Here is a 15,989-nt window from a genome sequence, read left to right as displayed (position 1 = left end):
GACAAATACAGCTTCTGTATTTTATTGTAGCTGGAACTTAACAGTACAATGGTCATTCATTTTATTTTGCTGGGTTATGTAAAAAATAAAAGCTTTGTGCCTTTTATTTTGCAGAGAATGGTGCTGTTGCATTAGCACGCAAGGACAACAATAATAGAACAACTAGGTGTAGTTCCATCAGCACATCTTGAGACCTGTAGACAAGGACTTAAGTTGCAGGTGTTTCTCTACTTGCGACCAGGAATGCAGAATTGTGTTGGGACAGAGCAAGCAGCTGTGGTGTGAGCTCTCGCTGAAAGCTCTGCCAATGTATATTAATCTGGATCCACAACATCCCAGTTACTAATTTCTTTGCCATAACTATGCATGTAGTTTTTCTTTTTTTTTCATTGAAGCTCTTGAACCTCCATCATCACAACACGTTTTTAAATGCAAGAAATTACAGTAATTAGGAATAATCAAAAAGCACTGTTGCATAAATAAAAACAAGTATAAATTTTGTTAGTGTCATGCTTCGTCTTATAACTTTATTGTTTTGAAAAACTATTTTAAAACACTCTTTGTTGATTGAAGTATATTTTGCCTCAAGAACTTTAAATATTGATGTTGGTCATGTTACGTATGGCTTATTGTCATTGCTCATAGCCAGTTTTTGAAAGACACTTTCTGAAATTTATTTTTAAGCTGCTTCCTTTAAGGTAACACGGGAGGGGAAAAAAAAGAGCAGCTGATTTTTAGCAGTGTTACAAATTTGCTGGTGACCAACGTGGCTGAACACAGTCAGTGTGTCCAAGATCTTAAACATGAAGATAAATTTTAAATCAGTTTAATTATTTAATTTCTTATATGAAAAGAGAGATGTGTAACATCACATGATGTGTAACAACACGTCTTTCTGAACGGAACACCTTCCTAGGCAATGCTGCCTTTTTAAGTCTTGGTAGTGTTGTGTCATGAGATGTGCTTAGCTGTCGAAAAATAGAATAGAATAGAGTAGTTCAGTTGGAAGGGACCTGGAAAGATCATCTAGTCTTAACTGCTTGATGACTTCAGGGCTAACCAAAAGCTTAAGCATATTAATGAAGGCATTGTCCAAAAGCGTCTTGAACACCAATGTGTTAAGCATCAACCACTTCTAGGAAGTCTGTTTCAGTGTTTGACCACCCTCAGAGTAAAAATAAATTTCCTAATGTCCATTCTGAACTTCCCAAGTGCAGCTTTGAACCGTTCCCACATTTCCTGTCATGGGTGAACAGGGAGAAAGACCAGCACCTCCCCTGCTCGAGATGTTTCACCTAACTGGGCTACTTCAATTTCATGTTTATGCCATATACTTGTAGAGAGTGGTTAGTCTTCACTTACAGCCAGACAGACCTGGACTTCTGAATCAGGGTCTTAATGATTATTCATTGAAACAGTATTGACTAGATGATTCAGCAAAGAATTAATGTGTTACAAAATTTAGTCCTAGTTTTCACTTCAGTTACATCTTTTTTTTTCAGGAAGAAAATCAGAGGAGGAAGGTGCTGAAGACAATGGTCTAGAAGAAAACTCCAGAGATGGGCAAGTAAGTGAAACCAGGATTGCATTTACTAAGAATATGCATCATTTAAAAATCAATAAATAAACACCTACCTTTTCTGTTTCTATAGGAAGATATTGAAGCAAGTCTGGATACCTTACAAGATATTGACATGATGGATATTAGTGTGTTAGATGAAGCTGAAATAGACAACAGCAGTGCTGTAGACTGTGGAGAAGACTATAGTCCTGATAATATTCTTGATTCACTGTCTGATAATAAAGACAATGTTGATGCAGAAATGAAAGAACTTCCAGATCAGCTAACAGAAAATGAGGCAAGTAGAGGTCTTTGAGAATTTTAAGATATTTGATATGTAGATGGGCACATGAATGAGTTACTTCCATAAAATATAGGATATGCATATAATGTGGATACTGTTTCATTTTTAATATTCTTGTGTCCTGTGTTTGCTTGGGCCTATTAGAGGTTTAAAATGTTGACAAAGTCACAGCCTGCTTTACCTTGCAGTAACATCTTTGCTGTGAAAGAAGTGCAGTTAGTCTGGAATTGAAAGTAACGCGTTAGATAAGGGAGATTTTGGGGGCATTTCATTTTTTGGAAAAGTGGAAACCCAAGTCAACTTCACTTCTAGCTTATTTAAGTTAGAAAATAAATTTTTAAAATGGAGGGGGGGAGGGAAGAAATTGAAAAAACAGGTTATGCAAAATAACCAAAGAAACGTGAAATCCCAGGCTTCCTTCTAAATCTGAGTAACTTTGAAGTATACAATATTATATTGAAATTAAAGGTAACTGGAAAAAATACTCTCCTGCTAGTATTTAATGATCAAGAATATTTATATGTTAGTCCTCTTGGGTAACATTCTTAACTAGCAATCGAGATATTCTAAGTATTGAAAAATATTTCTCATGTTATTGCTGGGGAAAATGGAATTACAGTAGTATTTCTTAGTAAGCTAACCTTGCGTTTTGTAAGGAATGCTATAATTTCTTCTTTAATCTTTTTAGGAAGATTATGATGAAATTGAAAACAATGTAGATTCCTCTTCTTCTGATTTAATTGAAATGAAGGTAAATTGAAAATGCAACCATTTCAGATTGGTTTTTAATGCTATTCACTCTGTGACCATACTACAAAAAAGAAAATAACGACTAATATGAATTTTTAACAGAATCCAAGCCATTAGTAATCTTGCTTAGAGTACAGCCTGTCAAATGAGTGTTATGTTTGTTTTTTTTTTTCCCTACTTTCCAGTCTGCTATCAAGACTTTGACTTTTCTCTCAAATAAAAATATTGTACTGTAAAGGAAACTGTGCCCCCACCAAAACAAAACGTATACCAAAAGTATTCTGATGAAACCATCTTGCTTGGGAGAAGTGATGTTTTAAAAATTAATATTTTAAAATTAAATATTTATTTATTTCTCCTGCTAATTACATGAAGTAGTATCTGGGTCTGATTTTCACTCTACTTGATGTGATACATAAGCCCCCTTTTGGTTTAATATTCCCAGTTATGAGGATAATAGTGGATGAAATTTTGGCTTTAATTTGACCAAACCTGCTTATATAAAATATTTATTTCCACTGGATGCTGAAAAGCAACACTAAATGCAGCAGTTGAACCGGTGTATTTTTAAATCTTGGAGTTGGGTTGGGGGGTTGGTATTATTCTCCGTTACAAAATAAATACTATAAAATTCTTATTCTGTGTTTATTTCCTGAACAGAAAACGGAGAAACTACACTTGGAGCCAGGTACTGTTAAAGAAAAGCATATTCCTGTCTTTTCAACTAATACTTTTTAAACCATTAACTATTTTAAAACAAACAAACAAACAAACGTATAATTTGCATTATTTTTATGGTGGACAACCCAGATCATGCAGGGTCATAGAGATTGGAAACCCAATCATATCCCCAGATCTGTGAAGTGATGCTTGTCATTTTTGAAATATTTTCAGTGAAATGAAATGGTTTAAAAACCTGTTAAACTACATAAATGGATTTAGAGAAGTTAATCACAGTTTAAGAGTTAAACATTCTACCTGTAAACAGATCTTGTGATATCGCACACACCTTAACTCTTTAGAGAGCAGTGAAAGCAGTAAAAAGCTATTTTAGGGCATTAAAAAGTAAAGATTAGTTACTGGATACAGAAGAAAGAAGAATTTCTTCATGGAAATTTCATACAGATACTTTTCACTTTCTGGACTGCAAACACACTCATGCACCATCAGAAGATGCCCAATTTTCGTGTTGGACTGTCTGCTAAAAGAATTTCACAGAAATTTAAAAATTGAACTCTCAGTGCATTGATATGTTCAGTTAAGCATCTTGGACTTTGGAAGCTAACTAGAGAAGAAACAGAGCTGAACGATTTCATGAAGAATACCAAGGATCAGCCAGAAGGTTTTTGTTAAATCTGTGGGGACGTTTTTCTTCCCTGTTAACATTTTAGGGCTGATAAGGTAGTTTGTCAGACTGCAGTTAGCATAGCACTTTTAACACTGTGTACACTAGGGTTTTCCAATCTCTGTGTAGCTTAGAAGTTCTCTTGGTGTTAGTGTGGCAGCCATGCCAGTTCCACATTTGTGATTGCTGTATTTCCCTGGTGATTAAATCTTGTGCCATTCTATTCCTGTTAAATCCGTAGAAAATGAGAAAATACTCGACATTTTGGGGGAAACTTGTAAATCTGAACTACTTAACGAAGAAACTTCCGAAGTGGAGCAGCCACATGCACAGGAAGCAAGTAACGTGGTGCCAGGCAAGAGGCTAGCAGAGGAAGAGGATGTTCTTGCTGCCGCTCAGTTGGAGGAAGATGCTTTAGATTTGGACAGCAAATCGGCACAAGCTGTGTCAAGGAAGGAGGCAAAGCGTTTAGTTGTAGCAAAAGGGGAGAGAAGTGAACAGACAATAGAGGAAGAGAAACTGGACTCTGAATCTTTAGTATTAGAGACCCTAAGCGATCAGAGTAGCAAACGATTCCAAGGCCTGGAAGCCTCTAGTGGGGAAACAGCGGAAAAAGGCGCAGGTCCTGAAGGCAAAGATAGCAAAGAAGATGCCAAGAAAACAGAAGACAAAGCTAATTCTGAGGAATCCCCTGCTACTAGAGAGTCCTCAACCAGTGAGGGCGGTGATCAGAAAAAGAGGTTTGTTTTTTCTCCGTTATAGACCAGATGCTATCTTTTTTCATTGGTCGTTAAGTGATGCGAATAAGCTGTTTCCTTCAATTGGCCACCAAGACTCATGAAATTGTAGCCTATTCCTAAAGAATCTGTTTTATTTCTCCTTGTGCAGACTTTTTTAAACGCAGGGGGTTTGATTTCTTTCCTTCCTCAACCTTCAAAGGTTGTTTTCTTAAATTACTGTTATTTGTAAACTTTTTCCTAATATAAGTCTGTTTAAGAATCTGACCTCCCTTATTTCTTGTCAGATTTCTTAAATCAAGTATATAAAGGTGTGTTTTTGTTTACAACGTATTTTCTGGTAGGTATTTAATTTTAGCATTTTTAATAATTTATAGTTAGTCATTATTCTCTCTGACTTGAATAACGGGATGTTTTGTCTTTAGCCCTGTTGAGGAGGACAGAGATACAAAGATAATCTCAAAAGATGAGAAAGGTATGTTTATTTTCAAAAATAACGTTTGAAAAAAATATTGATTGGTGAAGCAGTTTTTGTATTGGACGGAGTGTTTTGGCATGAGAGTGTTGGAATCTGTGCAATTGTTAAATATCATGTTACATTTTTTTTCTGAACTTCTAAAAATGCAATTACAACAAACATTTTCCTTTTATATAAGGATATCTGTGTCGCACCCTTTTGTTTTTTATCTTGATCTCCAAAGGTAGATGTTAATACGTGGCAAATATGTCCTTCATTACACTGAAGATACTTACCAACAGCAGTTAGTGAGTTAAGAGCCTTTATTGATTGTTTGGTTCGCTATATACTTGTGATTCTTTATACAATCTTCTGTTTTGTGAAAATAATTTTAAATCTGGTATTCATGTATTTAAATGGCACTGAAACATACAACTTAATGTTGTCTTCCAATTAAATTTATGTTATTAAATCTTTATCCACTCAGATCCTATTTACAGTGCAAATTTGCACAATAAACAAGATGTAAATTTCTTGATCAACAGTGCCAGGTGGGGTCTTGCCTGCTTCTTCTTTTCATCGTACTTCCTTGTTTTAATATGTCAGGCTGCTGAGTCTTCGTAGCTCACCCTTCTTTTCTTTTCTGTCTTGCCCATCCAGGGCAGAAAACTTAGAACTGGCTGTTAAATTCTGCTCACCTGATGCTGGCAAGTAGTTCAGTACAACAAGCATGGAATTCCCATAATTTCTTATGATCATCAAGAAATTAATTGAGATCTGTCTACTGAGTGAAAAGAAAGGAATTGTTTGGTTTTTGTTAAGTTTTACAACACAGTATGAGCTCATCGTCAGCTGCTTTTTCCAAGATTCTGGATTACGCTTATCTGTACAAGCTACCAGACCTTGCCATCAGTTCCATTAGGATCTGTTTACCTCTCATCTGAACTCCATCAGGATCTGTTTACCTCTCATCTGTATTGTTTTATTCTCTTATTTTGGAATATTTAAAGAACCATTGAAAGGACTCTCATTTACCAAAGGACTTAAGGGTTTCTGGGGAGGGGGGATAACTTGGAAAACTCTTCTAGAAGTTTCTAGAAGTCCTCCCTTGTTTTCAAGTCATTCCCTTGGGTCCTATCTCTGGTCACCAGAGAGAAGAAATCAGTGCCTGCCTCTCCACTCCCCCTTGTGAAGAAGTTGTAGACCATGATGAGGTCTCCCCTAAAGTCTTATTTTCCCGGCTGAATAATCTAAGTAACTTCAGGCGCTCCTCATCTCTCTTCCCCTCTAGATCCCTTACCATCTTTGTTGCCCCAATAATAACAGAATGTTTTTTAAAGATTTAAAGATTTTAATTTAAAGATTATTCCCTGGTTTTATTTTGTTTTGTTTCCAATAGTACATTTATCAATAAAAGAAGAATTCAACCAGGAATCAGTGAAATCATGGAAGAGCTGGTCAGACTTGCTTGTCACAATTTATGGAGATGCTCCTGAGTCAGTCACATACCCAGATATCTGGGAAATGAGGAACCATCTCTCACTGTCTAAGATACGTTTACGAGTGCCAGAGTTTAACTTGGCCCCTTTTTAATCACTAGGCCATGGATTTTCAAGTACCTATGTGTTTATAATACTGTTTTTCCATTTTGGGTGCCAAACTGGGAAAGTGTTCTGTAGTTCTTGCATAGCTGAAGAATAGTTGCATAGTTGAACAATGGTCTTTTCTGACTCCAGTAACTGAAGTCATATGTGAACCATTCATACCCCAGCTGTGGAATGCATGTAGGCAGACATTCAGGAAGAGATTTTCTTGCTTTTATGCTGATTTTTTTTTGCTTGAGAGGTACAGTTAATCTGCATCCTGCCGTCATTCCTTAAGAATTGAGGAGCTAAAGGCAAGACATGAGCATATGTGGGTACTATCACAGTTCCCACAAACCTAGCAGGTCTTCAGCCTTCTCCTGTAAGCGCAAAGTTACTGGGATCTATCCTTACACATTCTGAACAGCCACAGTAATTTTAGAGATGCTATAGTCTGGTTTCTTTCTCAAGGAATGATCTGACATACCTCTGTTGCACAGAACAAAGCCTGTAGTTCCATTTTAAAGATTCTGGATTTTTAATACTAGTTGCCTTCAGGAATGTGAATTATTGGGAGATGACCGTTACGCTTTACATTTCCTTTGCTCTGTGACTTAAAAAATAAGATTTGTGGAACTGTTCCTTTTAAAATCAGAAATCATTGAAATAATTAGGATTTGAGGTGTGCATGTGTGTTTGTTTGTTTTCCTGATTAGGTCGCACTGCCAGCAGTTCTGGTAGAAACTTTTGGGTGAGTGGACTTGCTTCTACTACCAGAGCTACAGATTTGAAGAATCTGTTTAGCAAATATGGGAAGGTAAGGGTCTTCCTGTGTTTGTGTCCTGTCCCCTCCCCTTTAACTGTCTTAAGACTTTATATGATTTTGTCACTACAAATGTCAGTGGGATAACAGGAAAATAGCCTGCACAAGTCCATGCCAAATGACTGCTGTTTTATTTTATCTCTTACTTCCAAACGAAAGAAAAATCTTTTTTCCAGTCCCTATGTAAACAGCCAATCATTGTTGATGTATTTTTCTGTGTCCTGTGATGTAGTATAGTATCTTTGCTCACTGGAAGTTCACAGTAAACAAAGAACACTTATTTATTAAAGACATACTTAGGACTAAGTTGAGAAAAGTTGGCAAGTTGCATATGAGTCAACGGTGTGGCCCGGCCACCAAAAGAGCCAATTATAGCCTGGGATTCATCAGGCACAGCACTACTAGCCAGTTGAGGGAAGGGATTGTCCTGCTGTGCTTTTGTGTGGCCTCAGCTCATGTACTGTGTGCAGTTTGGGGCACCACGGTATAAGAAGGGCATAAAACTATCAGAGGGTGTCCGCAGAAGAGCAAAGAAGATTGCGAAAGGTCTAGAGGGAAAGATGTGTTAGGAGCGGCTGAAGAAGGATGTGTGAGGAGAGGCTCTTCAGCCTAAAGAGACTGAGTGGTGACAACTTTGCAGCCTTACAGCTTCCTCATGAAGGGAATCAGCATACACCGATCTTCTCTCTGGTAGCCATTAATGCGACCAAGGGAAGAGTGTGAAGCTGCATCAGAGGAGGTTTAGTTTGGATAATAGGAAAATGTTTTTCACTGAGAGGGTGTTCGGGTACTGGAACAGGCTTCCCAGGGCAGTGGTCATGGCACTGAGCCTGCTGGAGTTCAGGAAGCTTTTGGACATGTTTTTTGATTTTTGGGTGGTCCCCTGCAGGCCCAGGAGTTTGACTCGATGATCCTTATGGGTCCCTTCCAACTCCAGATATTCTACAATTGTACTTGTTAAATGGTGGGCATTCATTATGGTGAGTGTAACGTATCTTTATTTTGGAAAGGTGGTTGGTGCAAAAGTGGTCACCAATGCTCGCAGCCCTGGTGCTCGCTGTTACGGCTTTGTTACGATGTCTACAGCTGAGGAAGCAACAAAGTGTATTACTCACCTCCACAAAACAGAGTTACATGGGAAAATTATTTCTGTAGAAAAAGTGAGTATTGATCCTCAAAGATATCTCATTACCATTGCATTGTACAAATAATTGAAACCACAATCTCAGCTGATGTGCAAAATAAATTTCAGGCAAAAAATGAACCTGCTGGGAAGAAGCCAACTGAAAAAAAAGAGAACGAGGTGAAGAAAGAAACAGTCAGTGAGAGGTACTGTTTGAAAAATCCTGTGTTCAGAGGTTTTGCTGTTCTTCAGTTTATGTTGATTTGTCAGGAAAAAATCACAGTAAGAATTTCTGTGACAAAAAGATTTTCTGTGACAAAAAGTACATTTTTCTAACTCTTACTACAAGATTGCTCTTGATGTTCCATGTCTAACTTAGTTGTTTCTGTTACATGCTTTAAGGTAGGCATTGGAAGGGTTGCATTTGCAAGCATACCTTTTCATTTAAATGTTTGTTGTTGTTTTTTTTTTCTGGTACAGACTGGTGCTTTTGTGTCATAAACCTACAGGATATTTGAAATTTTTGATTGATACGTTGCTGTTTCCTCATTACATTAGAGAACAGGGCTTTATCATGTTGATGTGATCACAGTGAAACATCAGTTGCCCAAGATCATGTTTCCAGAATGCGTTCCTCTTCAATGTTATGCTATTTCTTGCTTCAGAACTACTTAAAGTAGCTGAAAAAAGACACTATAAAAGAGTGAATAAAACACTAATTATCTTTAATAATATTCTTGAGGTGTAACACCTATTAAATGCTAGTTGCTGAGAAGTTTTTGCCTTCATTTCACCTAGTCCTTGGGAAGGCTTGCCTGGGCGCTAGTGTTAACTTACTGGTGGCTTGGCAGTTGCACTGCAAAAGTGGTTCACGTTTACATTTCATAACTGTCGTGTCTTATAAGAATCTTTGTAGGCATTAAGCACGTAGTAGTGTGATTTATTTATTTTATTTTCCTTTTGCCTCCAGTTGAGATATCTGAATCTCAGCCATGTTTTTATGATAACTGCACAGCATGGTCTGATTGTCTTACATTATGGTGGAAAAAGTTGTAGAAAGAAGTCTGTGGGAATTTAACTATGTCTATCTTAACAAATCAGAATTCTACTTTGTTAATATGTTGCTAGCATCTTTCTTTAATTTTTTCTCTTACTCTGTATCAGTCTAATCTATATCAATATCTATTTATAGACCAGGCAGTATTAAAAGGGATGACAAATCTGACCAAAAGGATGATTCTAAAAAGACTGAAGACAAAGATGAAAAAGAAAAAAAAGATAAAGATGAACTGAAGCCTGGTTCATCAGATCAACCTAAAACTAACAAATCAGGTAAATTGTCTATTCTGTTTTCTTAGAATAAAAGATACGGTTAAATATAAACAATTAATTATAGATAGTTGTTTCCAGAGTCTATCAATATTCTAGAATGATTTCAGGTTCTAACTTGGAAGTCCAGATAGTGTAATGGAGGGCTGTTGACATTTTATCAGCCTTAACAGAAACGCTTGGAAGAGGTGTAGTGAAAAAACGCTTTTTGAAGAGAGATTTCAATGCCTATTTTCACATTGCAGAGGAGGTAGCTTCTAGCATAGAAACGTGTGGTGTATGCTATGCAGTTTGACTATCTTTTTTCCACCTCTTTCTGCTCAACCTCTGATTTATATAGGAAGTAAAGGAACAGAGAGAACTGTAGTAATGGATAAATCCAAAGGAGAACCTGTTATTAGTGTGAAAACATCAACTGCATCAAAAGACAGAGTAAGTAACATTTTTGCATAGGAAACATGATGTATAAATTCTCCTTCAAAACAGATAATGAATCCCACAAAGATACATCTCTCTACACTTGTCTTACTGATCTGTCTAATCAGAGTTTCTATAATCTGGATTTAGATCTTAATTAGTCGAATACTTCTCATACAGCTGATATATGCTCAGCAATGAAATCATGCCAAACTAAATGTGGGAAGGTAAGTACTGTGTTGTTATGTGTCTGCAGTGTTTAGGAAAAAAAAAGTTGGGGCCAAGCTTTGAGACTTGGTATGTATGAATGGAAACAGAGCGTTGTGTACTGCTTGTAATAGTTGTCCTTTTATAAATGTACTCCATTAAGTTTTTCTGTACTTCAATATTAAATACAGAGCATTAAGAGCCAGGATCGCAAATCAGAGAGCAGAGAGAGACAAGGCATTGTGCCATTTGACAAAATTAAAGCACAGCGAAAAATGAGAGAGGCAGAACAGCGCCGGTAAGAGCAACAGTTAAACTGTTTTAAGTGTTGTGTTTTGTTTTTTTTTTTTTTTCCCATAGAATTAATGCAATTTTCTTTTAATTAAACTGTCTAAGAGTTTGTTTTATTTATTTTTTTTTCACTTGTCATTTGTTATATGTGTGTGGATCACATACCTACTGAACTGGGAAGGTATGGATTATTGACTATTAATAGTGAGCTTGAGTTTGTTTGGGAAGAAAATGCAGTTTCTTTTTTGGTCTTCTTCCATTCTCTAGATTTAGATATTCAGCTCTCCTTAGCTGAGCACATGTTATAGTAGAGGTGAAATAATCATTCTAAACTTACCACACTGAAATACATAGGGAAAGAACAGGAGAAAGGTTGTCTTCCTCAGAATATTCTCCTGAAATTCCCCTGACCATATAGGATTATTTGCCCCAAAGGTGGGTTTTGTGGGAGTAATAAGATCACTCTCTAAATATAAGTAAGCAGTGCGTACACTGAGTGTCTTCCCTTACTGCCCCACACCCCAGAACTAATTTACAGGAGCTCACACAAGTTTGCAGTCACTCTGGTTTAAACTTTCCCCATTTTTACTTCCTTTATTTGTTGAAGTATCAGATCTGTAACCTTTCATTCTGTTAAAATAGTACACGTGAGCGTCGGGAGAGACAGCAGCATCTGCAAACTATCCGGGAACGTGAGGAAAGGGAGAGGCTTGAGATTGCTCGTGAAAGACTGGAAATTGAAAGGCAGCGTCTTGAACGAGAGCGAATGGAAAGAGAGAGACTGGAGAGAGAACGGATGCACATAGAGCATGAAAGGAGAAGAGAACAAGATCGCATTCAGAGAGAAAGAGAAGAGTTGCGACGCCAGCATGAGCAACTGCGCTATGAACAAGAACGTCGGTCTGCAATGAGAAGACCATATGACATAGATGGCAGGTAAAGCCAACTAATGCAAGTGGTACAAGCAGAGAACGTTTTGCTGCTAGGTTGTGTCTCGTCAGCCTGCGCTATGAAAAACTCTCCATATAGACTCAGCTTCAGTTAATCTGCTGTCATTGTCTGCACTGAGATGATAGTGTGTGAAAACCTCCAAATATCCTGATTTTTTTCTGCTGCCTTTTTGAACTTATGTGCTTTTGGTTTGCATAGTGTGGAGGGAAGGAACAATATCAAAAGTTATTTAACCTGACTAAAATTAATGTACCTTTTATTTCAGGAGAGATGATCCATACTGGCCAGAAGCAAAACGAATGGCAATGAACGATAGGTACCATTCAGATTTTGGTCGCCAGGATCGCTTCCATGACTTTGATCACAGGGATCGTGGCCGTTATCAAGACCATTCAATAGACAGGTTGTTGTCTTACCCCCACTGTGTTGTTTGAAATCAAGGGGAAAAAAATTATTTGATGTCATATTTTGCTGCTTTTTCTTCACTGTATGTTTATTTTGCATTTCATTATTTTAAGCATAATTTAGTGGCTGTGGACTTCAGCTGTGGTTTAAGCATGATTCAGTGGCTGTGGCCATATGCAACCATGAAGAGATCTGTGCCATGAATTAAACTTTCTGGCAGACTTTGTTCAGAGTGTTATGCTTATAACACTGTTTGACAGATTTGTAGGATTCTAAAAAAAAAAAAAAAAAAAATCTAAATAATATTGTAGGTACCTAGTGTCTTAGCAGAGAATATTCTGTTTCATACCTTAGAATTAAATGTGTCAGAACTTCTGTATGTTCCTGCTGTTTTTCAGATTTCTCATTTTTCATCTGTAACAACACCAATTTTTTTATCGGTGTTGTTACACACATACTATTATATACTGCTGTATGTTTTACTACCATGGTCTGATTTTAATTGCCTGTTTGTAGGAGAGATGGATCAAGGACAATGATGGGAGATCGGGATGGACAAGTGAGTTGCTTTATAAAGCTACAAAAATAACTTCCTATAAATTGGTTTTCCATAGTGTGATTCAAACCAAAATTTAGTAGTTAATAAGTAAATCATAATGCCAGAAGTATGTATGCCTAACAAGGTTGTCTCATTTTCATTAGTAAGAAGAAATGTACTTCAGAAACATGCTATGTAGGATAGTTACTCTAGTACTCAGTAAACAAAACAAGTGAAGTATGTCAAACTAGATCATAGAAGAGAGAGCTATAGAGAAGGCAAAAGTACAGGAACACAAAATTTACAAGGTAGTATGGAAATAACAGCAAAACTAGCGTATTCACGTGCTTTTGGGATCTGAGGGGAAATGACCTTCAGGACATGCTCAAGCAGTGAGAGATGAATGTTGTGGAATCGTGGAATGCTCAACTGCCCTTCATTGATGGCTAAGCGTCAGATTGGAGATTCAGAGAGACCTGGACAGGCAGGAGAATTCAGCAAAGAAGAATTTTATTCAACAAGAAGAAATAAAGTCCTGCCACTGAAGAGGAATAATGCTGTGTACCAGTGCAGACTGAGGACCAACCAGCTGGAAAACAGCTCTGCAGAACAGGACTTCAGACATCCTGGTAGACAACAAGCTGATTGTGAGACAGCAGTGCATCCTCACAGCAAAGGTCAATAGCATCCTGGGCTACATCAGGAAAAATGTTGCCACAGTAGGTCAAGAGAGGTGATCATTCCTCTCTATTTAGCACCGGTGAGGCCACATTTAGAGTACTGTATCCCAGTACTGAGTCCCCACAACAAGAAAGAACAGAACTTGATGGAGCAAATGCAGCACAGGGTCACAAAGGTGATTAAAGGCCTGAAGCATTTTTCCTGTGAGGAGAGGCTGATAGAGCTGGGACTGCTCAGTCTGAAGAACAGAAGATCCAGGGGGTATCTTCAGTATTAATTGCTACCTAATGGGAGGCTATGGAGAAGATGAAGCCAGGCTGTTCTCAGTAGTGCCTAATGGAAGACAATAGTCAACAGGCATATGGAAACACATAAAATTTCATCTGAAGGAAAAAGGAGAAGAAAAAAAAAAAAACACCTTATTTAAACTGTGAACGTGGTCTAACACTGGAACAGGTTGCATAGGGAAGTTGTAAAGGCTCTAGCTGTGGAAGATATTCAAAACCCAAGGATAGTCCTGGACAGCCTGCTTTGGCTGACCCTTTCTGAGTTAGGAAGGTTAGATTAGATGGTCTCAGGAAATGCCTTGCATCCTAAACAATTCTGAGATTGAATAATTATGGCCAAGCAATTTTCAAGAACTATAGAGTCAGTTAGGGGCACTCATATAAATGTTCTTTGCTTTTTAGCATTATCCAGATGAGCGCCATGGAGGACCAGACCGTCACTCACGAGACTCTCGGGAAAGTTGGGGTAGCTATGGATCTGACAGAAGAATGAGTGAAAGTAGAGGGATACCCCCACAGTCACGGTCAGTACATTTAACTGAAAATATTTTTTTCTTGTGCATCTAGTGAATATTTTCGTATGTGAAAGTGTAATGTGGTTTATGAAAGTACAATTATTTTTTTCCAAGTTCCACTCCTGAGTTTGTTCTCTTTTGGAGGGGACTACAGTTGAGTAGCTCTCTCAGCTTGCCTTGTATATTGAAATACGTATCTTGGCATGATTTTTTTAAAGTAACTTCTTATCTGAAATTCCTCATGTTTTCAATTAATTTTACTTAACATTTCTGTCAAAGCTTGACATTTTCAGGGTAGTGGTTCTTACAAGGTTTGTAGTTGCTGACAGCACCATCCTGTCAGATGTTTGAAAAGAACACCAGTCGAGGAAATGCTTACAGGATGAGGAGAGGGTGTTATTGTGTGTATTGTGGATTTTTTAATAAACACTATGAGTAAGCCAGCTTACAGAAAACACCATAAACAAATTGACTGGTCAAAACCACGATCTAGGATTGTTTGGAGGAAACGAGGACACCAGCGTAGCATAAACCCGATGGGGGAAAAAAAAAATCTATTTTCATATTTGTCCTCAGAGAGATTGGGATTAAAGGTTTATTACTGAGATTAGACTAAATAGATAATATAAGATTGGCATATACCTTGGTAAATTATTTTAATAAATTTGTGACACAAGTGTTTTCACTTGAATTTATTTTGTGTGTTCTACCTACCTAATGTGAAAAGGTATGATTTTTAATACTTTTTGCAGGGATGGACGTGACTGGGGAGATCATGGTCGAAAGTTTGAAGGACATCAAGATCGTTCATGGCAGAGCAGTGTGGATGGAGGAATGATAGGACGGGATCATGAGAGATGGCAAGGTATGCTTCTTGCACAACAGCTCATTAGGTGTAGTACTTACAGCAGAAAATACAGGCATTATCCTTGGAGATGAAGTAAAATTTACCATGGATTAAAAGGAATTATTTTTTTTTTAAGGTGGAGGTAGAGGGAGACCTGGCCATGTGATGCATCGTGGAGGAATGTCAGGGTAAGAAGTTTAAAAAGAGCAAAGCGTTTCTTCATGTTAGTTCTTGTCCTTTTTAAGGTGTGTCTCTTGTATTTAACTTAACCGAAAAAAAGCATTTTATGGGAACATCAGTTATCTAATTTATTTAAATCTCAAGGAATAATAAAGTGTTCCTGTGGTTCTTACATAGTACATCTTGAAGAGAACAAAATTGCACAAGAAGTATTAAAAAAAAGCCACCCACTATTTCAATCTGACTACTGGAGACACAAGAAAAAAAATAAAAACTTCTGAATCACTTTCTAGGCGTGGAGGTTTCATCCAAGGTGGCAACCAAAGTCAGATGATGCATGGAGGAGGAATGCAAGGAGAAGGATTTGCTGGCCAGGAGAGAGCAAGCAGACCCAACGATCCTCGTTTCAACCGTCGCTATTGAATGTTTTAATTTTTAATGCAAGGTGGCAACTGAAATGAATTTGTCACCCAGGGTTACTGTTAATTGTAACTTAAGGGTTACTGTAAGTGTATTTTTTTTAAAGCTGCTGCCATATTATGTCACTCAATCCAATGTGAACTCATTTGTTTTTGTAATGTGTTGTTCATATCCCATTTTAAATGTCTGTTAATGAAGCATTCCATTTTCCATAAATAAAAAAAAAGTTTACAATTAA

General features: G+C 37.3%; 1 protein-coding gene across 1 annotated transcript in view; it reads left to right on the top strand.

Annotated features, from left to right (window-relative positions):
- The window catches only part of LOC311424179 (scaffold attachment factor B1-like), a 17,194-nt gene extending 1,205 nt beyond the window's left edge, over positions 1–15,989 (top strand). Inside the window, exons 3-21 of the mRNA XM_084499129.1 lie at positions 1,503–1,567; positions 1,653–1,859; positions 2,554–2,616; positions 3,276–3,303; positions 4,202–4,700; positions 5,123–5,172; positions 7,454–7,554; positions 8,571–8,720; positions 8,813–8,889; positions 9,876–10,015; positions 10,353–10,444; positions 10,828–10,934; positions 11,570–11,863; positions 12,144–12,281; positions 12,800–12,842; positions 14,192–14,313; positions 15,057–15,169; positions 15,288–15,339; positions 15,625–15,989. Of these exons, the coding sequence (XP_084355255.1) occupies positions 1,503–1,567; positions 1,653–1,859; positions 2,554–2,616; positions 3,276–3,303; positions 4,202–4,700; positions 5,123–5,172; positions 7,454–7,554; positions 8,571–8,720; positions 8,813–8,889; positions 9,876–10,015; positions 10,353–10,444; positions 10,828–10,934; positions 11,570–11,863; positions 12,144–12,281; positions 12,800–12,842; positions 14,192–14,313; positions 15,057–15,169; positions 15,288–15,339; positions 15,625–15,754 (2,471 nt within the window). The 3' untranslated portion in view covers positions 15,755–15,989. The remainder of the gene's footprint in view (positions 1–1,502; positions 1,568–1,652; positions 1,860–2,553; positions 2,617–3,275; positions 3,304–4,201; positions 4,701–5,122; positions 5,173–7,453; positions 7,555–8,570; positions 8,721–8,812; positions 8,890–9,875; positions 10,016–10,352; positions 10,445–10,827; positions 10,935–11,569; positions 11,864–12,143; positions 12,282–12,799; positions 12,843–14,191; positions 14,314–15,056; positions 15,170–15,287; positions 15,340–15,624) is intronic.

The sequence above is a fragment of the Aythya ferina genome, assembly GCF_964211825.1.
Source record: "Aythya ferina genome assembly, chromosome: 26".
Lineage (NCBI taxonomy): Eukaryota > Metazoa > Chordata > Aves > Anseriformes > Anatidae > Aythya > Aythya ferina.
Note: the sequence above shows the minus strand (reverse complement) of the source record. Positions and strands in the feature narration are given on the sequence as shown.